The sequence below is a fragment of the Egretta garzetta genome, unplaced genomic scaffold (assembly GCF_000687185.1).
Source record: "Egretta garzetta isolate BGI_Z169 unplaced genomic scaffold, ASM68718v1 scaffold442, whole genome shotgun sequence".
Classification (NCBI taxonomy): domain Eukaryota; kingdom Metazoa; phylum Chordata; class Aves; order Pelecaniformes; family Ardeidae; genus Egretta; species Egretta garzetta.
In genome coordinates this window covers 1,491,402-1,518,639 of record NW_009258961.1, presented here as the reverse complement: position 1 = coordinate 1,518,639, position 27,238 = coordinate 1,491,402, and the positions used below count along the sequence as shown (strand labels likewise).

At 39.8% G+C, this 27,238-nt stretch overlaps 1 protein-coding gene across 1 annotated transcript in view; it reads right to left on the bottom strand.

The window, feature by feature from the left end:
- GPC6 (glypican 6) overlaps positions 1–27,238 on the bottom strand; it is a gene marked incomplete at its 5' end in the record, with an annotated part of 524,950 nt that overhangs the window by 49,485 nt on the left and 448,227 nt on the right. Inside the window, 3 exons of the mRNA XM_009634596.2 lie at positions 8,094–8,123; positions 12,667–12,810; positions 20,557–20,687. Coding sequence (XP_009632891.2) covers positions 8,094–8,123; positions 12,667–12,810; positions 20,557–20,687 — 305 coding nt within the window. The remainder of the gene's footprint in view (positions 1–8,093; positions 8,124–12,666; positions 12,811–20,556; positions 20,688–27,238) is intronic.

Sequence of the window (27,238 nt, the reverse complement as noted above, 5' to 3'; positions counted from 1 at the left end):
TATTTTACATTTTAGCACAGAAATAAATCAACTTTACAACCTGTGGGAAATAGGACTTTTTAAAAGCACTTCCACAACTAGCTTGAGAATTCCAGGGGTTTTGTCCCAGGACGTTACCAAGTCAATTTGCAGCTGATCATATTCCTGAGTGAGCTGCTGCACATTTCACAGGCAGTATTTTTTCTCCAATCACTCCCTCTTCCATCTGTCTATATCCAGCTGATTTCATGATAAAAGAGTTTTTTAAGGAACTCAGTTTTGCCACACTGATCAAGCAAGGGGTGACTTGATGAAAAGTGTGATGAAGCTGGGCCTCTCTCTGCAGGCAGAGAGGAGGTCAGTTCACCATTTTCCATCTAACAACAAAGGTGAACTCTAGCTGACCTGGGAATAAGGAACTGGGTGGGACTGAGACAGGAGCTGTCCTCTTTTCTTACCCAGCAATGTGGGCTTTTTAATTTGGGAGAGATGGGTTGCAGATAAAAACAGCCAGGGTTTTCCAGTTCCATCACTACTTGCGAGAGTGCTCTGTACCTCATGAAGAGGAGGATATTCACAGCCTCCGGGAGTCCTGTAGCCTGGACAGCATTGCTTCGCTACTGCTCTGCACCTGGAGATGTAATCTGAACTGAATTGCCTGAGCATGAGTGACAAAGGGAAGACTGTGTCAACTTTCTCCTCTTTTTTTCTTGTGGGGCAAACAGGTTACCAATTCAGCCTTTGTTAACTTGGATATTATGAAGATCATGCTTTACAGAAACAGCTGATTAATTTTTCTGGATCACTCCATTCCCATAGTGCAAATGGATGGTTAGAAAGTCAGACAGAGACAATGAGAAATTACGGGAACCCTGCATCTTCTACTTCAGAAGAAAAGAACACCTGAAAGAAAGATCACATTAAGGTGTTCAAGGCAGGAACATATTTTTAATACGTGTTCAATGCCTAGCACAGGGTGACCCCTTGTTGCCAAAACAAATGAAGTAGAAATACCGTCAAGGTGTATGATAGTAATTTCACAGTCTATCCAGGTTTGTAGACCGTGAACTCCGGAAGACAGAGTCTGAGAATGAAATTCATCTCACAGGACATCAGTGTCCATGTCCGAGCTACGAACTCATCTTCTGCAGTCAATGGTGAGGAACAGGAACTGAAGGGTGCAAGTGCGTCTTAAACCAATAGAGATTTTTAAAGCAGATCAGATCAACTGTGCCCTGAAAGAGCCTATTTCTCTCAGCTGACAGTAAAGGATACATTATTTGGCTAGCTTTAGGGTTAGATACCTCCATTTGGTCAACTGGATTTCATATGAATGAATGAATAACTGTTGAAAGGATTTTTACATTCCTATTATTTCTAAGGTTATAAAGGTTCTCTGATTTTTAAGACCATTAACATTAATTGTGAGATCATGGAAAAGGAAGTTTCTTTCAGGTTCATTTATTATGCAGTGAATTTTTTTTCTATAAGTGATTCCTGCTTTTTTTCAGCAGAAGAAAGGCGTTTCTTAAATTCCTGTTATTTCTGCATATACATCACACTTCTAATATATGAGCACTGTAGGTATGTTGTATTAAAAAAGGCAATGCACTTCAAGCAATTAGCTTTTTACTTTAGTCACTGTAGCAGTTACTTAGGTAACACAGTTATTAATATGTACTGTAAATTTTTATGGGCTTGAATGTTTAAGGAGAAAACCAACTTTCATTCCAGTCTGTTTTCATTTGGGTTCCTATATAGTGTTTATGCTGTCCAAATATATAATCAGAAAGCAAAATTCCCAGCACTTTAAAGCAAAGGCAGTCATCCTAGGGCTGTTAAGAATCATAGAATCATAGAAAGTTTTGGGTTGGAAGGGACCCCTAGAGGTCATCTAGCCCAACCCCTTGCAGTGAGCAGGGATACCGCTAACTAGATCAGGTTGCTCAGAGCCCTGTCCAACCTGGCCTTGAATGTTCCCAGGGATGGGGCCTCCACCACCTCTCTGGGCAACCCATTCCAGTGTTTCACTACTCTACTAAGTGTTTCACAGCTCTACTAAGAGCTGGTTGTGTATCAGCAATGTGTTTTGCTCCCACACAAATTAATAATAGCCTATGAACTCCTAATCAGTGGAGTCTAGGCAATTATTCAGGTGGCCAGCTGCCTCATTTTGGTCTAATTTAGGATCTTATGAGTAGTTCCTAGATCCCTCATTCACTACAGAAATAAATGAATCATGCAATTTTGGAGTCCTCTGGACCATCCAAAAGACTGAAGAACTTCTGTAAGGCCATTATCCCATCTATTAACGCCTTGCAGATGCCTATATATTTCAGGGCATCACACTTAGCACAAGGCACTTGTGTTTCAGCAAGTGAATCCTGCTTGTTATTGACCACCTTGACTAGCTTTCCATTGCTACCATAAGGGATTAATAAACTCAGCTCCACAGAGCATGTGCATTATAGACATTGAGTAAGACACAGTGAATTCCACTTCTTAGGTGGACAGAAATGACATGTACATGACATACATTCAGTGCAGAAACAGCAAAACCTGAGAAAACTAACAAAGACATGTACACGATGGTCATTTATGATTGCTGCCACCAGATTGCAAAGCCACCAGAACATGGTGAACTTGTTGAGTGTCTACTCAGTCCCCAGTGAGTACACCTACGTGCTGAATTCTAATAGCCTCAGTCATATTCACTTCAGTAGGGCGATTTGTGGAGAAGTCAGGTATTGACTGCTCAGCAGGGGTTAATCTAACTCAGCTCTAGCCCTCTGTAAGCTAAATATCATCAGGCCTAAAGTTCTTCATAGCTGACAGAGAAACATTGGCACTTCCAGTGCAATCTCTGGTCTACGTTAGACTGGGAATTACGCTCTGGAAATGCCTGTTTTCTTAACCAACTGTGGAGGGAGTCCATACTACCAAGTCCTAATCCTGTAGCTGCAGTTCTCTATTACTGTGTAGCTCAGTACACACCAGTGTCCAGAGAGGGATCTGCTGAAGCATCTTGCATGCATTCTGTTTTCCACAGCGACTAAATATCTGGACTGGTAATATGGGAGCTATGCATTTTGCCCTAATGTGGAGTTGTGATGCTGCTAGGGCCTACACCCAGACCTAGGATCCAAAAAGTGCTGCTGGGTCTGCTAAGAAATGCGCAACCTTAGACTCGTCCTTAGTTGATGATGAATAAAATCAGATACGAGGAATCCTTTCCTTCCCCCTTCTCCAGTATTACTAAACATCTTGGCTTCCCCATCAATGAATATCTGTACCTAGCCACTCAAGCTTTGCTGTTTACAGGCAGCTGCATTATAGAAGCATCCTGTATAGCTATCCCAACAACCTAGGCTGATACATTGATATGACTGGGGGATGGGAGATAAAAGCAGGAGAAAAATATAGGAAATCTTTTCTAAAGTAAAATATTTGGTTTTGACTAAAGAAAGTTCGCAAAAGGGTCACTATTTGTATGAAGGTAAACCTTTTTAGCCCTTGTATTTTACCTCCCCTCTAACCACTAGTAATACACATAAAACTCCATAAAGTGTCAATTTCTGTCTATTACAACCAAAGAAAAATGTATGAGATATTTGGCTTGGGAAATCAGTTTTCGGTCTGCTGTAACCTACTATTTGTTGTAAGCGGAGTCCAGCATTCCACATTCCTGTTACGAGTTCACAATATATGTGTGCTGCAGTCTAGCAAAATAAAAATAGCTGCAAAAGGCTGGAGAAAACTAATTGCCAGTGGAGTATAACACATATTTTTCTTTGGAGAGTGAGAATCACTATTTGCAATTAATTCAGAAATTACCAAAGCTTTAATTTCTCTGTTGGTATCCACACTTGTGCTCAACTAACTTTGTTGCTGAAAAGACATTTTATGATCTGTAGTCACTTGCAGAAAAGGACCCTCTAATTCTCTAGTGGTAAATGAACCAGTGATATATTACAAAATCCATTTTTCATGGAAACTTAGAACTTGTTGGTTGTACTCATATTAGCAATGCAAGAATTCATCACAGTGTAACACCTTCCAGGTAGGCAGTCAGTCATCGTTGTTACTGTAATGTTACTTGCAAGCATCTAAATGAACATGGCTTATACACTCCAGGTGGGGACTCAAGCCCTGCTACCAATTTTAAAACCATATTTTTTTCTTTTAATATCATGTCAAAACGCTAAAGTGCAGAGGATGTTTATATAGTCACTATCTTTCTGTAGCATTAGCAAGAACATTAAGAATTCACTTTTCCTTCTGCACAGATTCATGCATAGACATGTGAAATGAAATGTGATCTATCTTTCGGCTGAATAAGCAGTGTTGACGCATTTCCTGCTTAGATTCATCTTCCAGAGGCTGATAATGCAAACTTTCTGTATACTGGAAAAAAAAAAACCCTAGTCTTTACTGAGCAGAGGCTAAAACATCAAATGGAAAGAAGGAGATTTTAATCCAGATTTATAAGGGGGAATTGCCATTGAATAAAACTTGTGCAGACTCCGAATGAACTATTTTTGTTGGAGACTAGACATCCTTCTAGGCACCTGATGATACCATGACGATGATTAGAAGTATGATTAGAACTATCTATCATTATACTTTATAGACCAAAATCTCCTTTGTGCACATTTGATTCATAGAGCCTAACTCCAAAGCACAGCATTATGGTTACACTTAGACATCTACAAATTGAACGTCTGAGCTAATCATCCAGATTCTCTTCATACTCAGTAGGGAGAAATGGGTAGTTTAGAGGGTAATTCAGATTCTTGTCATCTCCAAATGAGTATCTTAAGCAAGGTCTGGATGTGCCTAATTCTCTCCATCAATTAATAAAGGAATGAGGTGATAGGTCAGACTTTGATAGCAACATTAGAAACATGAAAAGCTAGGGAAAATAAATCTCACTTCATCTGAGTCTGGTTTGATATGGCACAGATGTGCAAACTTTAGCCTACACACTCTGCTTTTCTTTGCCCTAATAGCCAAGCTCAAGAATCACATAATTTCTCAATGTACAACTGAAGACCCATGACTATGCCATTTCTTCGTCTTACGGTATGCAGGCAAGTCTAATAACCAGGTGTGGATTCTGCCTCCATGTTTTGTATTCCAGATCTCTCTAACAGGGATATGTAATACCTTTCACACCCCTAAGACATTCCTGGAAATGAGGTGATGACCCTCGGTGGGTCTTCACACCCATCTGGTAAAGGAAGTTCTACCAGTGCTAACAAGCACATTTTGAGAAGATGTTCAAGCAGGCACTGTGTTCAGTGAGACGGGCAAGACATCACTATTCAGGCAAGGCAGACACTACATGCTAATCAAGACTGTGTGTTTTTCTGGACAACCAAATTAAGGTGGAGAGCTGTCTTTCCTATTAGTGTGGGAAGAAGTTCTTTCCTTATTCATACTAAGCAGGGCCCGAACAGCAGGCAGACCCATTCCACTTGAAGATAGAGGCAACCACTGTAATAAAGCTCTTAGTAACTGCCTCACGCGCTTTAGGAATGCAATGCATCAGATACTGCAGCATGCAGAACCATTCAGCTGGGGTGTGGAATAATATCGCCGTTTTTAAAAACAGGACTCTGGCAGGTCTCCCAGGAGGGTTCTGACAGCCACCATCATTCATCTGCCTTTGCCACCTGAAACTGGTATTAACCATGAGGGAAAAAGTGATCGCGCAGGCTTAAACTTACTTAGATATTGCTGCGACACAGAAACTGAGAATAAACAAAACCCGACACTAAGCAAACGCCTACTTTTGGAGAACCAAGCAAATTCTAAATCTGATGCCAAATGACCACGACAAATGTTGCAAAACGTATTTATTCATTGTGCGTATTGTATGCACACAACTTGTAAGAAATGGGACTCTGCTTCAGCACACAAACCCTAAAACTGGAGGAGCTGTACACCTTATGTTTTACAGGAGTTACCTGCTGATTAGCATCACATGGGGTGAAATGGTGCGTCCAACAGCACAGCATCTAAAGGTTGCAGGGGCAGGGAAGGAGGAGGAGCCTGTAGGAAGTCAGTGGGCTTCTAAAACACCAGCATGAGCCTGTCATATTCTCTCTTAAGTGTGGCAAGTACCTCCTGAGCAATGAAGTCTTTTACAGGCTCATTGTCTTTCTCTATGGCCTCTGTATGCAGAAGTTACTTGAAAAATTCATCTCCGTATTTTAAACCCTCTAAGATTCATGCCCACTGGATTTTATTCTAGGGCCTCTTGAGAAATAAAGTGTTGAGAATAAACATCCTATCTCAGGAAAATTGTGTTATCACTGCATATATTTAACATTTCTAGAGTCCGGACTAAATGGATTCTAACAAAACTGAAACATAAACTCCACTTTCAGGAGTGCCTCGGATTCCCTGGGCAATTCAGATCAATGTCTTCATAGTATACTGTCCTGTTAATTTTAGTCTTATATAGCTAAAATGCAAAGCAGATTTTTTTTTTTTAATCATATTTTCTGCTTCATGTACTTTTAGAGCACTGGGAAGGAATTGTTCACAACAGATTTGTTAGGTTACTATTGCATTTTTTTTATTGTAACAAAAATCATTACACAATGGAATAAAAAAAAAATTCAAAATATGACTGAAAGGACACTTAAAATACATCCCATTTTTTTCCTCCAAAAAAGTTTCAGTGCTTTTTCCTCATGGAAATTGAGACTTTATTTACTTTTATTTTAAGGAAAGGAGGAGGAAAGATAAAAGAACATTTTCCTACAGTGTGTGACACAATATATTCCCCGCCCCACGGTAAAGAGCATGAAAGGTTTTCGTTTGCAGACTGGGTGCTTGCTCATTCACTTATCTATGCAGCCACTATACTGTACTCGAATGCAAATCACTCACAAAATGCCATGGCCAATTTCTCAGTTGCTTATCTCCATAGTATGCATGTGCATTATGTATTATATGGTTAACAGTGCATCAGCTCCTTTGTGAAAAATCAAGAAAGCTTCCATGTCCTCCTGAAAGAAGATGTGGAATTTTTTTATACATGTCCAGCCAGGTTGGGCTGCAGTATACTCTCCGGAGAAATTCCAGCTGAATTAAGGTAGCACCATGCTGTATGGTGATGCGGTGGATACAGAGGTATCTGAGGCAGCTCAAACACAGGAGGTAATATGGCTAAATCAGCATGGTGCTCTCTGTAGACTAATTAGTCCTGCTAAGAAGCAGGATATAATAGTCCAAGCTAAATGCTTTGAGGTATTTCACAAGTGAGAAGGTGCATATCTGCATGGTGCTGTGTTCCTGCCTTCCCCTTGACTGTGCTGACCCCTGCTGCAGAGGCTTTCTGTCTGAAACCAGGGACCTCTCACATTCACAAAAGTTACGAAGCTGGAAAGCATACGGGAATCTACTTTATCAAGCTCCCACAGAGAAACTCAGTGGTTTGCCTAAGATTCGACAGCAAGACAGGGGCAATTCTAGGGAATCATAGAATTGTTTAGGTTGGAAAAGACTTTTAAGATCATCAAGACCAACCGTTAACCTAACACTGCCATCCCACCACTAAACCATGTCCCTAAGCACCTCGTCTACTCGCTTTTTAAATACCTCCAGGGATGGGGACTCCACCACTTTCCTGGGCAGCCCGTTCCAATGCTTGACAACCTTTTCAGTGAAGAATGTCTAACCTAAACCTGCCCTGGCGCAACTTGAGGGAGTTTATTTCCATTGCTCCAGTGCTATCTCAAGGCACAGGACTCAGAGCTGAATGCCACGGCAGTGTCTGCATTTCTGCACATGCATATGTGGGGTCTGAGACCATGGGGACGCTTACACCAGCTTTTAGCTCATGGAGGGAATACATATGCCCCTTTCTGAGGGTTAGGCATCATCCTTGAAGTGGGAGAAAAGTGCTGGAAGGAACCAGGATGTCTGGACACTGGGCAGAATTAAACCAGCCAGAATGCAAAATTACAGAACTGCTAGCATTTTAGCCTACAGGACACAGACAAAGTAAAGATGGTGAAGGTGAAAATTAAAGAAGTGTTTTGCCCAGCATTGTACAAAGACAAATGGGAATGAAAGTGAAGAATAAGAATACCAAAGCTTACACCATGTTGCATTGTCCTCCAGATAGTCCTCTGGGAAGCAAGAGGGAAACAGATTCAGGGAACAGAAAAACAAAACAAAACAAAACAAAATAAACCACAGGTTATACCAAACAGGCAACCACAGAGAAGATAACGAGTCTTTATAAGCAGTTGATTTAAAATGAGGAATCTTAGATCATGCTCTACAGAAGCAGCTGAGCTCGGTGATTAATATTAGTTAGTTTCTGATGGTATTTATCTGACTGAACTTCCGGTGTGATTGCTAGATGCATAGCCTAAGGCTGTTACTTTTTGGCACTTTGTGGTAGAGGGATAGGGAATGATTTCTCTGAGTTGTTTAAATATATACTTAGGATGAGGTGAATCATGCTTTAGAAATATTTGGTCTCAGTTTGGTTGCCTAAACTTATGTTTAGATGACAGAACGAAGACCTTTACTTCTTTCTCTCTGTTAACAGTAAAAAGTACAGACACCTAGACTTCAGTTCTAGGTAGCTGGTTATAGGTATCTGCACTATGGGTCTCTACACTGAATCAGAAATCTGTTCTGGTCAGTAGAGAAATAAGATGGAATCCAGTTACCTAAATATGGGCATGGAAGGTGAATTTATTAGCTCTGAGGTATTCCATCTTACTTCCAGCCCGGTCTCCTGTAACTCTGCTTTCATATTTGGACATGTTGAAGACCATAGGCATCTCACGTACTGTTAGGTGGCTATGTTTACGTAGCTGAATTCCACCCACAGGAACCTGTAGAGAAGCTGGAGCTCATTTCTGTTCTCCCACTTGGATGCCACATAGTAGGCATCCTCTACGGTGTCCTACACAGTCTTCAACCACCAGTCCAGGAGGGCGTGGGCATCCCAAAGGATTGGCCTATCTGCCAGCTCAATTAGATGTCTTAGATACTCTGAGGCATCTCAGTGTTGCATATCTACATGTGGATAGCTCAGCTGAGCCTTTCGTTTCCTAGTCTGTGAGAGGTGTCTTTGACAGATGGGGTGAATCACTCTCCAAAGATGTGAGTCTCTCTCCATTGACTTCAGAAAGAGCCTGACTTTTAGGGCCTGTGTTGTGAAGATGTGATTAAATTGCCTGAGACTAGGTATCTTGAATTGCTTGAGATGCTGCAGTGTAGTCTGCCTGGCTCTCCACTGCTGCTCCAGAATTATATAGGTCTCCTCTAGTCCTGTGCCATATCTGCCAGTCCCATGTCTCAGATACTCTGGGATGTCTCATATGGTGCTTTACGTCTATGCTTAGAAAACTCTCTCAAGCCCTACCTAACTTCCTAACTACATCTGATGCATTTTAAACCAGCTATACCACTGCTTTCAGGGGATATTTAATTTTTTTTCACATTTCTCATTTATTTTGATCTATTTCTTGTTTATTAAGCCTTACTGGTATAGCTATGACAATAACACAGGGAAACTGCTCTCTCTCTTGGAATGGAATAGCTGGATTAATCACACCAGTTCAGGCAAGGATGAAGGAATAATTTCTCAGAAGGGTTCAGTACCCAGTGATTCCAGTGTAGGGTTCTTATGAGGGCTGCTTTGTGCAACATACCTGATAAAATATGCTCACCTGAGTTAAGCTTATAAATATGAGCAGGTTATGAGGGATATGAGCAGGAGTAAAAAAACTGGTTCAGAAATGTTACATGTTTGTATAAGATCGAGGTGCAGAGGAAATATTTTCTAAACTTGGTCTCTTCTGAGGACACACTGTCAAAGACAGATGAAAGAATTCTTTGTCACTTCTTTTGGGGTATACATAGCTGCATGTTTGGACTTTGCCATGACAGTTTAAAGTTAAGTGGTCTGACAGTGTTTTATGAATACAAACTCCAGAACAAAATTCTAAAAGCTCTAATGTAAGACTGAACAGTCAGCTGATACACAAGGAAAGATTTGTGTCTTACAGCTATAATAATCAGAAGGAGTTCTAACAGTTTGACACTATTACACAAATGCTACTATTGCTTTATGCTTGTATTAAGCAAGCAATAGAAAATGATCAGTGTGCAGAGTGGAAAACTGCTTTGAGTGGGATTCTCTTTATGTCCTTTTGCATTGCAAGGGTTAGGAGGGTCTAACTGAAGCTGGTCCTCCAGGCTCTGTCTATAGTTAATGAAGAGAGATACGTGATTCAGGGAATGATTCAGCACATTAAATCCTAAGGATCTGACGCGGGCAGGTTGAATGGTGTTCCTGTGAGGCAGGAGTGCTGCATTTATATCCTTCTGGATAAAATTACCCAAGTTGGTGTGAGATGCAGGCAGTGACCTTTCCCAAGTGCTGCTAAGGGATTACAGCTCTGAAACATGGCTTTCTGCTCTAATCCACATAAACAGCCTTTCCTTGCTCCAGCTGAGTTCAGTGGCCATCTCTAACGTGAGGGATTGTTGGTCTCAACTCAAAAGGAGATAACACATGCATCACTGCATTTGGAGATGGATTTGATATCAACACTCATCATTAACAGGCCGTGAACAGTTATTATGTTAAATATCACCATCAAGAAAAACAAATAGGTATTTGGCTTGAACACTTTTTAAAGTAACAGCAGCAACACTAAGCTCTTTGTTTTTTCTGAAGTAATGCACAAATAAACATAGCTTAATCACATGGAGACAAGTTCCCTTTTGAAAGTCTACAACTTACTATGAGTTAGAAAGGATTATCTGCACCGGCAATTTTCATTAGTTACAGCCTTTAGAGGCCGGCAGCATATGACACATCTCTGCTCTGTTCAGGATGCTGCTCAGTATTTTGGAAACTTGTAGTTTTAAAAAAGTAATGTATTTAGAAGTAGTCTCCTTATGTGAATATGGAATGTCTCTTAAACCTGCCTTTTTCATTGCACAAATGACTGAACAGTCCTTACAACATAAGAGTAATTCAAGCTGAACTGAGCTACCAGCCTTCCTCTTCATGCGCTTCCCCCCACTTCCTCTGTTCGCAGGCTTTAGTTTTGTCCAGAACATGGATGAAACCTGCGGGCATTAATGACCTTTCACTTTACCTTGTCCAACTCTAGATCAAGATCCAGGCCCCTGCACTGAGCAATACACAAGGGCTGGTTCTCTGAATTTAAAGAGAAAGGGTAAAATTAAGAACTTGTCAAATATGGATTGAGCATTACCAGCCAGACTTTTAGCCTGAGATGGGTTATGAATCTGCTGTGGTAGAAAGACCTAGGTCTACAATGGAGGTAAACAACTTCTTTTCTGCTTCTCCTTTTAGGATAACCAGGCTATACTATTTCCAGAAGAGCAGAGAACTAACAAACATTGCTTTTTTGCTGCCAGGTAATCCCATGTCCTGACTAGAAATGTCATGGTATGTTTTTAGTTGAATTGCAATGGAGATTGACAGAATACAGTACATAGGTAGAATATAGCATAGATAGAGGTGATTGGAAAAACTTGGCACTGTGGAAGACTGTTGTGATCATCAAAGGAATTTGCTGAATGGTGGTGTCAAGGAGATACCCAGGACCTTATCTGAATTAGTATATTTGGGTTCCTGCTCAGTGATTTAAGCTGCATATTGGAGAAACCTCTAGACATTTCAGGCTCATGATCAGAACCATAGCAAGACATTTTGGTGCCCTAGTGCATCCTGCACCTGCCTGGTACCCAGCTGGAGTGCAGCTCCCCAAAACCTCATACTCCCAAATAACAGTGGCTGTTTCCAGCTGGGCACTCCTCTCCCCTCACTCTTGCTACAGCCCTGAGCACGGCTCTCCTTGGCAAGATAGACCAATGCGGTGCAAGTGTTCAGCAATAAGCTCGGCAAGCGGAAGGTATGAAATACAGCCTGTTTTGAGTCAGACACTTTACAACTCTTTAATTTTGCTCATTGGCTTTACTTCGAGATGATTGCTGAGACAGTATTAACAGCTATGATAATTATCCCGCTATAAATCTATAGATGTGTAAATAGCAGGAACATCGAAGTTTGAAATGTGAATCCAATGACTGGTAGTAAAGAAAATAATCTTAAGTTAAAGCCTTGTTTTCAAAATGATTGAATAAATAAAGCAAGATTAATGATCACTGAAGTTTTATCTGATAAAAGTCAATTTTTGAGAAGGATGGAAATAAAGCAGTGGTAATTTTATAATTAAGTAAAGAAGTGGAACAAATCAATGTGCCTTTGCAAGTCTACATGTTAAAGAACCAGCTGCTAAAAATTGCTTTAATACATTCAAATATTTTTAATAAAATTAAAAAAAAATATTGCTGTTGGTCACTTTTCAAAGAGAATTTATATTGCAAAGTACCTGTCTTAACTCATTTGGTTTTTTGGTCTGTAGGAAAGAACTTATTCTCTTCTAACATTCATTTCTAATACATAAAAACTGAGTCATACTGTTCTCCTACAATGCAATTCTGTACCATTTCCAATGGAGAAAAAAGATTTACTGAATGCTGGAACAGCTCGCATAGACACTACATAGGGAGATTATGAAATTATTAAAAAGTTGTTAGGAGTTTATCACTCTGCTACTACATTACCAAGCCATTTCTACTAATTGGAAAATGGAATATATTTTGACTTACCAGCCTATCCAAACTTGTACCAGCAGCAGTTGTAGGTCGCTCCTCTGGGTTATATGGTCTAAACCGGGTATTGAAGTTTTCAGGGACAGAACGGGAAGATCTCAGGGCAGGTGCTGGTTTAGGCTGGCCACATCCTTGGAAAACCTGAAAAAGACATGTAGGTTTTATGACAGTTGTAGAAAAAGGGAAGCTAGTGTTTTACAGCCTCTTTATTCTCTCTTTCACGTATTTGAACCAGCTTTGATTGAAAGTTTGATAATAGTGAATTGAGCACTTGCCCTGTATTAAAACTTAGATTAATAATTAAGCATTAATAATTACTCGGTGAAGGTATAAAAATATATAGGGACCTTAAAAAGACCTTAATTTAAGAAGGTGATTATTCTAAGAATTTAACATCTGAAAGCATTTTAATGGCTATCTTTCCAGAAAGAGAAATGAGTTAAAGGAAGTCCTTTGTGACAGGACTTAGTTGATAATTGTTTTAGTTTTTGTTAAAATGTGGTATTTACCCAGAATCACAGCTCATTCATAATCCCTACCCACAACTCTTCCTACCTGGTAATTTTGTTTGTGGTTTCAGAGAAAAGGTCAACGAAGAAATAGTCTTATAACTGGATTACTTTCTTACTCCCTAGCCAGTCTCTCCCTAGAAGAGTGGTGAGGCATATTGAGTGGGCAATAGTGATAATTATTTTCTGCTAGTGTGCTTTTTTTCTAGGTACAAAAAATAATGTTCAGTGTTATGAACTTTTTCATATACTTCCATTTGGAAAAAAGCTTCAGAAGCATGTATCTTGTGGATACTAAAGGACACAGAGGACACTTTTGACTACTGGATATCAAGTATATATCCCGGTGGAACTCTCACAGAAGTTTCTTGGCTGGAAGGAGGTAGAATATTCAGAGAGTTAAATTTTTCAAGTGCTCTGATGAAGGAGCATCCTAGTATTTGCCTTCATGCCAAATTTTTCACTTCTGGAATCATCTTTCTTTTTTTTGGTGACCATTGTATTTTGGCTATTTCAACATTTTGCTTCCATTCAGAAGAAAAAAAATTAAATGGAACTGGAATTTCTTGTAAGATATATTTTACAAAGCCCTAATGCCAGGCATAAACTATCTGTCTGAATGAGCTTTGTGAAGGTGAAAACTCTTATGCAGGTGCTGTGTTCTGTCTGTAGGACCAGATTATTCCTTTTTGAGTGGCCGATAAAATAACAGCTATGTTGTAAGACAGCAATCAAAAAGACTCGTGTTTCATTTTTAGACTTTTAGATTTTCCACCTTGAGCGGTTCTCTCTGAGGTAGGCATGGATGTTGTGACATTTGTTGCTTTCAGGATACATTAGAACTGGTTCTTAGTTAGGTTTCCCAATGTTAATTTAGAGGCCCCAAATGATTCAAAATTTGCTGAAAGAAACTGATTCATATTACATTAATGTCCAATCATCAGGCCTGTTTTGGCTCAAAGTCCAGCAAGTCAGCTCTTGTATGGCCATTGGGATTTTTAATTTATGAGTGGAACACTGCTTGCTTTGGTTTGAGAATATCTGTAAAATTTTTTTAATAGTTTCTAGCCTCTATTTTTCCTCTGTGAAGAAAATCCAAGTAAGATTAATGTTCAGGATTTATACATGATTGTGTATGATACTGTACATTTTAAAGGACCTAACACATATGTTGGGGGCATCAGTTATACTTACAAAATTTTGTTCATATTTCTTCTGACTGAAGATAAATTATGTGCAGAAAACATAACCATTTATTTAGATATCTATGAAGTCCCATTTAGTCAATTAGGCAATCAGGTATTTGCTTACAAAGGCAAGTGACAATTATCCAAAACATGCAACTTGACTCCCAGGGGAAAGGAAAGTGAGGGTACTGAATCTTCTTCTTAATTTCCACGGTGTGTGACTATTAGGCTACTTCTATGACCATGTGGTGTAACTGTGACACTGCATAATTTATATTTCTTTTTTCTTATGACACACTGAAAAAAAACCAGCATAGAATTTGTGATATTTAGCTTCATACAAATAGTTGTAGCAAGTAGTTTTATATGAACAAATTTACATACAGCCAGGCAATAATATAGATGGAAATTAGATAGCAATTTTTACATTGCAGAGGAAGAAATAATTTACTTTTAAAATGACCTGGCAGAAATGCAGTAAGTATAGAATATTCAGTAACTAAATTTTGAGTGCAAAAGAGACATTCTCCAATTTACGTCCAGGTATTAACTGACAGAACAGAAAATGCAAAGCTGATACCTGAAGTTAACAAATGCTTCCTAAGAAGCATATGAAATATTTTCTTCACAATGCTACTCAGAGACACTGAGCAATTTCTGGAAAAATATTCAGGTGTTTTATTACACATGCTGTAAATTGGCAGCATAAATCCACTCTCTTTAAAAAACTGCATTTTAAATATACTTGGTGCAGTCCATTTCACGTGAGTTTAGAGAAGGGATTCCATTTGAAATTTAGAAACCTAAACTTAGGTGTGTGTATGTAGGTGTCCATATTTAAGCTAAACTTCTAAGCTCCCATTTTACATGGTGGAGATCCAAAACTCCCTTCAGTTGCTCTAACATCTATAATAGTTTGTGATGTTCTGGGATATTTGAGACATCTGCTAAGACTGCCTTAACACAAGGCCATTCCCCACTGAACTGCAGCTAAAGCTCAAATAGGATATTCTAGGGTGTCACAAAGAGCACCGAACCTCTATGGTCAGGGATATGAACCAAGCGATGAAATCAAGACAACAGAGCCAGTGAAGAATTAGATCTATCGAGCTGACGAAATGGAGGTATCTACTTCAGAACTAAGAAGTAGATACTGTAAAAAAAGAGTCCTTTTCCCAGGAGAACTTGAGGTTTTGATTCTCAGCAGGTAGAGTTTGTTCTCTATGAAGCCTTGAGTCATACTATTATTTAGACATGTGCTAGTGGGCAGTGTTTCCTACTGAGCGTCTCTATATGACTCTGCTCCATTGACTCTTTCATCTTCAGATAGAAATAGCATTGATTTTTTTCCTGAAATGCCATTATATTTTTCCTGCACAGGGCTCTGGAAAGAACACAGATAAATTAAGAGGTTTTGTTAATATAAAATTTGGAGGCTATTTTAAGAAGAACCTTGGATGTAGTTTTATGAAGATTTCCTCCTTATAAATAATGCATAGGTAGTCTGCTATGTCATGCAGCTCATTCATCCTTTTAGCTGAAGTAATTGCCAAAAAGAAATGTATATCTATAGGTTAAAATGGCACATCCATCAGCTCAGATAAAAGTAGATTTAAGACTTGCTAAGGGGAGACTTAGTTATGGGACAGCATTTATGAAAGTGGAAAAACCTCGGCATGGCAGCCAAATGACACTTAGAGCAACCAAATGTGTCTGTATAGAACCAGACTGTTTAAAACGTAGAAAATATTCCAGTATATTGTGTTTTGAGTAACAATGAAAACAAAATTATGCTGATGCAACCAGATTAGGAATTTTCTCCATTTTGAAGAAAAAAGGATGTTAAAACATCTTTTCTGCTGTTTTTTGAGTTTTTCTCCACTTCCTGTGAACGAGCAAGCTCTGCAGATGTCAGCTACTGAACATTCATATTGCTAAAATGGAACAGATGTAGGATTTACTCTTTGACTTGAAGCAGGAATCAAAAGCAATGGTATTGACAGCCTTATGGGAAAATTGTGAAGGCCCCCAAAACACTTTTGTTTTGGCCAGGATTGAAATGAGCATTTATATGTTACGACTCTGTGAATATGACTTCCTGAATTACCTCAGGGAGAAAGAGAATAAGAATAAGGTAAACGTATGCTAAGACTAAGTCTTGGATATGAACTGAGCTGTGGGAAACAATATACAGAATATGGAACGTTTACCTGAGACATAATCAAGCTGTTGCTGAGCACTGTGTTTGTCACTATAATGTTCAAATACCAATAAGCCGTCACTGGTGAATAACAAAGAGATTTCAATAATGAGGATAACGTGTCTCAGACATTATCACAAGAAGCCCAAGGTAAATCTATTGCAACCTGACTTCTACCTGAGGCAACCTTCAGGGAACACCACTGAAGTCTGGGTAGGCCCAGATTGCAAAGCCTACTCTTAAAATGTGCCTGTGTCTTGGGAGGCACCTCTGACAGCTCAGACTGTTTGTTTTTGCATTCTGTGTGGTTTGGTTTGCAGAAGGTACTCTGTCAGAGTGGCTGCAGGCGTTAAATGATGAAGCTATGGAATCTGGTTTTGATGATCTTCAGTCCTTGCCTTTTTTTGGAGAAGGGAAACTCGTGTCTGATTCAGAGAACATAGATTCCTCTAGCAGAAAGGCCTGGGGGTCTGACTTTCTAGACCATGCTCTTTTTTGAAAAGCATCTCCAGATATTGCAGCTGTCAGGAATGTGACATTCCCTGAGGCAAAATAAGGACCTTATGTGGCTGTTGTTCAGGGACAAGACAGCCACACGAGGTGAGCAGCATATGAAGCCTAGGGATTTGTGGTCAGACTTTCTAGACGGCCAGTGCTGAATATAGAGAAATATCAAGAAAACAGAAAAAGATTCCAGCCTCAGGAGGGAGGGTCTTAACATAATACTAGTACCTGGCTAATGTGAACTGTGCTAAAAGAATAAACCACAATCAGCACACAAAAAAGAAAAGTTAATGGCCTAGGAAGAGAGATGCTCCATTTTATGCAGTGACAGGTACTGGGATATGGCTGAGTCTGTATGTCCTTGGTTGGAGGTACAAAGATAGAGGAGGTCCATGTGGCACCTCTATAATTCTCTGTCTCGATATTGATGTGCATCCATCAAGAGTGGAAGACAGAGGGTTTGTGTCTTCTAAGGAAATGAAAGACAAGGCATGAACTCAAGCAATAAGCCCTGACTGTCTGCACTGATTAATTGTTAACTCATTGACTTTTTCTTGGGCTGCTCCAACTTACTCTTGGCAGAATGAAACAGCTCCAGAGAAGGTAGGTCTCAGCAGTATAGAAATGAATCAGGGTGTGACACTTTGGCCTCAAGATCATTCACTGGTCCTTGTCCCCCTTTTATTTATTAGTATAAGTGTAACCATGAAGACTGTTTCTCAGAAGAATAGTGCTGAGTAGGAGGTACATACTTATAGGAAAAAAATATTGGACAAAACGTTCAGTACTACATCAACTGAAGAATGGAGGGACAAACCATAAAAATGGACACTTAGGAAGTTCATGATGTATTTTTCTGCCAATGTCCAAAATTGAAGACTTCATCATTCACGTAAGAGCGTGTATTCTCACTTATTTTTATACACTTATGTTGGAAAGTGTGTATTGTTGCTTAGTTTTGCCTCCATATGCACAGTAATGTAAAGTCAATGTATTACATCAAACATACTTCTATTTTTCTCAAATGAATTGCAATATATAGTTGGAGCTGGTATAACACAAAACATCATTTTGTGATACAAAGACAAATTGATAGTACAATTTAATGCGAATGGCTTTTGGATAGGGCATTTTTATATAAATATTTGAAACAGGAGAGGGATGGATTTTGGATTAAATGAACTCTGGGTCTTCTGCCTGCAAAGAGGATGAGATTAGTGAGAGGTCCTTGAGGAAGAAACTGTTTGTTTTCATTTGTTCCACTCCTTTTAAAAGAGAAACAACATTACAAAATGGCCCAAAAGTCTACTGAATACAGCATAGATCCTCCTACTAGACATCAACCAGATTTTTAGGTAGTAAAAGCTGCATGTCAGTGATGAAAAATAATCTATGTATATGTGGGTGTTGCAGGCATAACATTATTAGTGCATCATCACTTTTCCATTGTAATAATGCGCTGACTGACTTGTGGAAAAATAGCTGTGATTCGTAGCCACCACATTTTCAGTTGATACAGCCAAATGCAAGATACAAAATTGTCTGAAGAAGGAGAAAATAGTGTGATTTCAGCACGCGGTCTGAAGCTTTCTGAGCGGTGTCTCAGAATAATTGACAAGCGTGGCTTTTCTTCTACATTAGGTCTGCAATTGCATTCCATGCACCCCATTACATCCAGCAAGGTATCTGTCATTTTCGCTGAAGCTCTAAGTGGTCAGTATGTATAAGGGGGAAAAATTAGACAACAGATGACTGATTTGAAGTCTGCTCGTATATCATCTCTACAGATCTGACATGACATAGGAGAACACAGCACTAAACCCAAAGCCTTCACCACCTTATAATTTTCTTTAAGACTAAAGCATTTGCGTGTGTTAGGACTGGAAAAAAGATGGATATAACCTAGGAAAACAAGGAAATGGCATTTCAGGAGAATAATGGTCTACACAGAAATATACAAAGGCCCCTCAAGGATAGACAACTCTGTTATCTATGAAAATATAATAAAATAAATTTCACTGATATAATTTGGTTTCTGTTTCTCAAGGTTTTAAAAAATATTGGCTAAGGTTTCTCTCAGAAAAAAACCTTTACATTGCAAATGGAATTGCTGTGATTTATTAATCTTTACAGCAAATAAAATATTTCTGAGGGACAGGAGAAACCGTCTGCTCTGCTACAAACAAGTAGTGAGATGAGCGTGTGCCAAGGTGATGTCATTGGACTCTGGCAGGTGATGCAGCTTCCCCACTAATGGAAAAACTGTGAGAACCGAGCAAGTAAAAAGGAAAATGAAATATACCTGAGCCTTGGGTGAGTTTTCAGTGAAAATATTTTTTGTTTAATTTTTTTTAAGTTAAGGGCTGAGTTTGCTGAAGCTAGCCTTTAATTCCCAAAATATTTGAGAGAATTTGGCTATTAAATGCCTTGATCACTGCTGCCAGAACAAAGTCTCCTCGCACAGGATGTAGACTGCTTTTAAAATCCGAGTAACCTCGTTGAAAGTAAAAAGCATCTTGAAGGAAATCCTTAGCAACCTGCAGCACTGGGGCCATAAAAAGCATCTAATTTTGGGTTGGCAGGAAGAATATTAACCTCAGCCTCCTGCCTTTCGTCCCCACGTTTTTCCCAGCTATGGCAGCTTTCTTCCAAGCAATGGAAATTCACTGGCTTGGATGGCCGTCTAGCCAGCACCTAACTGACTACTGGGGGATTAATGGGAGGTAGAAACTCCTAATGCAGAAAACCTGGCAAACTGTTGACTTTAGATTTTGATCCACAGTGCACTGATGAATATTAAGGAAAAGCCATTAATTGTTGATTATTGGCTCAACATCACCTGCTACTGAATTCAAAGGATCTTATTAACATGAGGTTCAGAGGTGGTGGTGATCTGTGTATACACACACACTAAAAATGGAAAGGAGGAAGCTGGTATCATTAAGTCTGTTTATCTTTGTGTCAGAATCAAGACAAAACTCTATCAAACTGAGGTCTGGTAATCAGTGGCTGTCCAATGTAATGATATTTCCCTTGAGTAGCTATTAAAGGAGGTTAAATGGAACATTTTGTGTATTCACCTTGAACACGTTGTACTTCAGTCTGACCTAGACAGATCAAAATGTGTTTGGAAGTTAATATGGAGAATCACAGATGAGACATGAGCAGAAGTTACCAAATGTACTCTGCAGGATATTGCTTGCAGAGTCACCACTAATTTTCAACGCGCTCTGTTTTCCTTAAGTCTCCTATAGTTTTTAATTTGGAGTTTACTAAATGGTACCTTTGTCCCTGCCACTCCCTTTTGAAAACTTCAAGATTGTCTAACTAGATGAAGGATTCAAAGGCAGCCTGGTGAACTGTCTAATGAGCAAAAGCAGTTTCTAGTGGTCTGGACAATCTTAAAGTCTGGACAGGAAAAAGGTGGAGGTGTTTTTCCCCCTGCTTGTGACATTCAGCAACAGAGAAGGCGAGACTGACACAGTACCTTTGCCGACACCTGCATGCTGTTTTCTTGCATGTTCATGATGGCTTCAGAAATCTTGACATCAATAGGATCCATGACTGATTCAATGTTGAATGGTCCCTCTAATCTCTCCGCTACCAGAAGCATAGCATCTGTTAAAACACAAAGCAGCCATTCCCTTAAAGAAGGGATACCTTCGGGTGCCTCAGGCAGACCAGCCTCGCCAGCCAGGGGTGTGGGTACCGAGCACTCCAGAGCAGAAGCCCATGGGGACATGTGGCAGCGGGACCGTGAAGCCTGCAGGGCAGCTTCCCAGCTGTCAAAATTGTCTTCCCCTACCACTGCCACCATAGAAAGAGGAATAAAGACTGTAAAAGTTAGATTAATAATAGTTGCCATAGAATTATCGAGCTTGGGCTAAAATTATTTTACACAGCATAGTGCTGCTCGAAGCAGCCAGTGTTCTGGAGTGTGCTTATGTAGTCTCCTTCCTGAGAAAAAAGCAGGATGATAGATACAAATCCCTGGGGTATGCTCTTACAGTTTGTGTGAGATGATGAAAACTTTGATGTGATATATCAGGGTGTTATAATTAAAGCAGCTGTTCTTTCTGACCTTAATGATCTCATTTTCTTGCAATATGAACACCAGATGAATATTGGATTTCTGCCATAGCGTATAGATATAAACCATGTTTGCCTTGCTACATTTTCAAAACACAGTTGAAAGTTTTATGCAGAAAAATTTATTCTTTGTATGTTTTGGATTTTAAAAGCAATTGTTTGCTTAATTTACATTAGAGCCCTTCTCCAAAATAGTTTTTTCTGTGTTCATCCACAAGTAAAACCCGAGCGACTGAACAGAAATTAAGAACAGTAAAAGAGGTTTTTGCATACATCACATATGTTTGTCTACACACAGACACAGATTCATCACAATTTCTGTGGCAATACCCATGCAATAAACTGGATTTATACTATACCTTTGAACGTCATATTTGATCCTTGTCTCATATGTTAGCATTTAAAATTTTCAGCATCTAATTAGCTTTCAACAGATGTCACTTGCATCTTTAACATGATAAAACAAAAATCTTAACATGGTCTCTTCTTTATCCCTCAGGCTTAGGCTCCAAAAGGTACTAAGCAGGCTTCCTTCCTAAACAGACCCCACGCGTGCTTTGCTGTGGTAGCACCACTCCCACAGTAGCTGTGTGGAGAAGGCACGGAGCACCCTGTAGCCCCGATGGCAATGTTAGCTCTGCACTTGGCTGGGGAGTCCTAGGGCTTCTTTCCAGCCTGCACGGCCACCTTCTCCCTCCCCACAGAAGCACGTGTGCATGGATGTATGGGAAGAAGAGGCTGGTGCCTCACCCTAGTAGCTGAGACAGACTCCCATGTACAGCCTGACCTGAGGGCTACAATGTGTTGTTTATACACAGCCAATGTGTGCCTAAAAAATCCCACTGAAACTAAAATTGCTTGGTATGTGGTACCTAAGCACTTTTGCAAATTCAGGTCTAATATTTCACAGTACTTTTGGGCTGGAAAGACCGCAATGCCAGTTATTTGGAGTGGGGTGTATAGCACTTGTTGCTAACTGTGAGAAACACTGAGACGAAAGGAACGAGGTGAGTTTTTTGGCTGTACGTTATTTTAAAATTCTTTAGTTTAAACCCTTTCCAGTAGGAAACTTGGTGAATACAGCACCTAGCTCTGATAGAGGAAACAAAACAGTTTTTGACGTCATACACGGGATGGGGGTTGGCCGGGGGGGAGCCATCACTGCTTGGGGATGGGCTGGGCATCGGTCAGAGGGTGGTGAGCAATTGCATTGTGCATCACTTGTTTTGTATACTCTGTATATTCTCTTGTCATTATTATTATTATTATTATTGTTATTCTTCTCCGCTGTTTTATTAAACTGTCTTTATCTCAAACCATGGGCTTTACGTTTTTCCTGATTTTCTCCCCCATTCCACTGAAGGACGGGGGAGTGAGCAAGCAGCTGTGCAGTCTTCAGCTGCCTGACGGGTTAAACCACAACAGTAAACACAAACATACACACACATATATGCACATGCACACACATACACTTAACAATTCCTTCAGTAAGTTAGCACTTTTTCCACATGCAAAGAGAATTTGTAAGTGTGGACTAGTAAAAAGGATTTTCTTCCTCACACAAGTTCAGAATGACTTGTATAAAATATTTATGCCTAAGCACTTTATGAACAATGTGATCAGCCTAAACCAGTACTAGGCATTGTTAGGACACAAGTCTTGGTGGCTGGATTTTGGTGGTTCAGTTCAGGGTTAGGCTTAAGAATAGGGTTAATGCATAAAACAGTCACAAGGTTTAATTATTTTTTTGGTAGGAGTAGCCCACAGCTTAACTTAAGGACTGGTGCCTCTTTGTATGAGCACACTTTAGTTTGGGAACTAGCAAGCTGGGCAAGTCTAGCGTTAAGCTCAAGTACATGTTTTGGATAAGGGACTGTGTTGAAGTAAACAGGTAATTCCCAAGACCCTTCATGAGAATGGGTGTTGGCTTGCATCTACTTGCTGTTTCTTCTGATGCCATGGGGCACTAGTTCTGAATTAAATTTTGAAGTGGAATCTCAGCTATGTGGCAGAAAAGTGCAGCATCCTTAATTGAAGAAGAACCACAACTTTAAGAACAGCCTTTCCTCAAGCAAAGTGCCTTCAACTTCAAGATTAATAGTTCTAGGAGATGCAAACTAAAGATCTGTTCCTGGCTTGGACAGTTTGTATCTTTAGTAAAAACATCCTTTAGTTCATCAGCTTCTATATTCTGAACCTTAACTCTATCCATAGACTTAGTCTTTCCTTGGTCTTTGTACTGGAAGTGGGCAGATGCTGATAACTGTGGTAATTCCTGGCTGCCAAAGCTCTCTGTGAGCTTTTTGCTATGTTGAGCTTCCTGGTTTGATACAGTATGATATACATCTGATGGTGCGTTCAAGAGCTTGGGTTCAAGTTAAGGTTAGAGTCAAGTTTATGTTTCAATCACATAGGCTATAGCTTTATGTTTAAAAAGAAAAAGGGAAAGAAAAGGAAAAAAAAAAGAATAGAGGGCAAAATCAAGCAGTAGACCCCTGGTTGTCCATATTCTTTAATTGCTGTCTCCTTCTCTGGCTTGGAATGACTCTGGACCACTCCAGGCAGCTATTCACAACACAAATCTGTGGAGAAGCTAGGCTGAAGCAGTGACGCTGCAAGCCAACAGCATCACTTGACATTGGAACCCTGAAATCTTTTGTTTAGTTAACACTGTGGGGATATGGCTAGGGACCAATGGGTTAAGGGAAAAATTTAATTTGAACTATCCACGTCATTACTGATGACAAGTACATCTTTATATCAGCAGGCTGTAGTTTTGTTTTGGAGCTAGCATGTGGGACAGGACTAGTGTTAAACTAGAGGCCTATGCAGGGACATATTTGAAGAGGCAAAGTCTGAGAAATGGATTAAATGCTGGGATGAAGGGCGAAGATAAAAACAGGTTCCTCCTGCAACATTATTTATGAGGCTGACACAAGTTATGCTTCCAGTTAAGGCTCATTTTAGGGCTCAGCTCAGACTAGAAGTCTTGGCCAATTGCACAGTTCAGATGGGCTCTTGCACAAATGGAAAACTAATGCTATTTGAGGACTCATTTTATCTTCTTCAGGTTCATTGTGGGGCCATGGCTGATTTAGCAGTGACTGGACTGCTAGGTTACTCCTGTCTCCTTCTGGTAGGAGTACAAGCTCAGTCAAGTAAAGGAGGATGAGCAAGTGCCACTTCTGTGAACTCCAAAATTATTTTCTTAGCCTCTGTCTGACTTAGCTCTCCCTTTTACCCTTTCTCTATCACGTTTTTCCTGATATTAAGTCAAACCTATTCAGATGATGCCTGACAGCCCTATACTGAGAGAAGCCTTGGAGAGCAAGGCAGTCATATTATTGTGTGTGCAGGTCCCTTGGGAACATAACCACAACTGTAGTTAACTAGCTTCTATCTACTGATTTTCGAATTAGCCCTCAGATTAAAATTCAGACTGTATTTCCTATCCTTGACATTGATCTCTAGAAAAAGATAAGCCACAGTGTGTTGTCTTAAGGTGATTTCCTCCCTTGGAAAATATTTTCTCAGCTCATTAGGTTGTATTCTCTTGTTTGCCAACCCTAACCCTCACTGCAGTGCAAAACCTTATTATTCACTTGCACAATTCTATATGAACACATACAATATATATACACCGGGCATCCTATGCAATTGAATGTAATAAAAGCTGTGAAATTGCATGTAGTGAAAATCAGATGAAAGTTAGTGATCTGAGATTTATGATAGGACAGTCAAAATGATGGAAAGGTCCTTCCCAGACTGTAGCTCTTCATATCTATACTCATGTAACAACAAACAAACCACTGCTGTCCCATGTCTCTTTTTTCTCCTAAAAATGTTATGAATATTATTACAGGAGAAGCTGGAAAGCTTTCAAAATTAAGTTAAGAAAATCTATATACGTCGGTCTTGAAATCTGAATTCTCAAGAATTGATCCTTGAACTCAAAGAAAGCTTAATTCAGTTCAGTGGGATTCTGTGAGGGTTTAATAATTTCTCAATCAGCTCAAATAGTAGATATTGGGAGCTTAATTATTGTTTGCGCTATAAAAATCTGAAAACTAATTGATTACTTGACTACCTGTTTTTTATGTTGTCAATACACGTGGACTGTATTGTTCAATTACTTATGTTCTTTATTTTTACCTCTTTTGCACTTTTCAAAATTTGCTTTGCTTAGGCTAAGTACATGTCTTCCCTCTCTATATACTACAGCACTTTGCAAAAAGCTGGCATCTAGCTGCCGGGTGAGTGGATCAGGATCTCAGGCTAGGTAACTCATTCTTGTGTTGAGGGTTTGTTAGCGACTTAGACACAGTAAGCATGGCTAATTGCTCACTTGAGGACATGGGCTTGCAAAACTCTCCTGAGAAAGTGCAGTGCATACGGCACACTAGATTCACTGTCAGTGCCACTGCTCTTGACCTCTCCTCCTAGGTGTGCATTGCTCAAAACAGCAGTGGGGACCTTCCTGATGGAGCAGAAAACCACATCTACTGGAGTCCCAGGGTGCAGTCCCAGGGGCACCAAAATGTCTCTGCTGGCTGAGCACAGCAGCTCTGTTTAACTGCTTTATATTCCCTTGTCCGCACCAAGAAATACCATAGATATTTGACAGTGGCTCTTAGAAAGACATTGGCTCATTTTAAACAATATATAAGAAAGCCATCCTGCAGAAATTTTTTGTTTACTTCACTTTTTTTTTTTTTAAAGTTTTATAGGTGCCATTTCAATGAGACCCACAGGACAAAGCTGATCACCATGCTAAGTGATTTACTGTATAATCTAAAAATCAGAAGGCCATTTGTGAATATGAAGATATGATGATGTTTTGTGAACCCTGATCATCTCCAGACCAAATAATGGATACACTAATAACATAAATAGACAAGAATCTGCCTCTGTTTCCTAGGGACTGCATCAAGCCATGGTCTTTATGACTTGATACCAAAATTGATGTCTTCCTGTTTATGTTGCATTTCCTTCAGGGCAGGTTTCCAGAAGGATTCCTGGTAAATCTGAGATTGAAAAAAAAGAACCAGGGACAAGGATTTATGAGACACCTAACAAGTGAAAAAAACCCCAAACTAGACTTAAATATGAAGTTCCTGTGAAAACAACTAGTGCCTCCTTTTTCTTGCCACCTTTCTGTCATCAAGAAAATGTAAGGAGGGTCTGATGGGAAGACTCAGGGAGCTGATAAGGGAAGGAATTTTTTGAGTGTGTTAGTTTGGCTGTAACATCAGTTTTTCCTTTCACACACACTTTATTGTTGTTCTGCTTTTAAATTATCAGTAAGATTCCAGCAGTGGCTGGGCTTTCCCCAGGGAACTCAGAAAAGCATCTGTGAATGAAGTCTCTAAAAACATTGCTTCTTCAGGGAGACAAAGAATGTTAAAATACTAAATTGCATGTCCTTCACAAAACCTTAAGGTATATTTGGTTTTGGAAAAAAGGAAGGAACATCTTATCTTAAATTTCCTATCAGGAGGTTTCTATTTTTTCTAGTCTCATATATGTGGCCTAACACTTATTTACGAAGAACTGTGAAGTGCTTGTTCACATAGCTGCTTGTGAAAGAAAGTAAGGATAATTTTTTTATTTGGGAAGCTTCAAAGGGTTAGTCTATGGAGAAGTCACAGAATCACAGAATCGTAAGGGTTGGAAGGGACCTCAGGAGATCATCTAGTCCAACCCCCCTGCTAAAGCAGGCTCTCCTAGAGCAATCTACACAGGACTTCATCCAGGTGGGCTTTGAATATCTCCAGAGAAGGAGACTCCACACCCCCCCTGGGCAGCCTGTTCCAGTGCTCTGTCACCCTCAGAGTAAAGAAGTTTTTCCTCATATTCAACTGAAACCTCTTATGTTTCAGTTTGTACCCATTGCCCCTTGTCCTGTCGCTGGGCACCACTGCAAAGAGTCTGTCTCTGTCCTCGTGACTTCCACCCTTAAGATATTTGTATGTATTGATGAGGTCCCCTCTCAGTCTTCTCTTCTTCAGGCTGAACAAGCCCAACTCTCTCAGCCTTTCCTCGTAGGGGAGATGCTCCAGTCCCTTTATCATCCTAGTTGC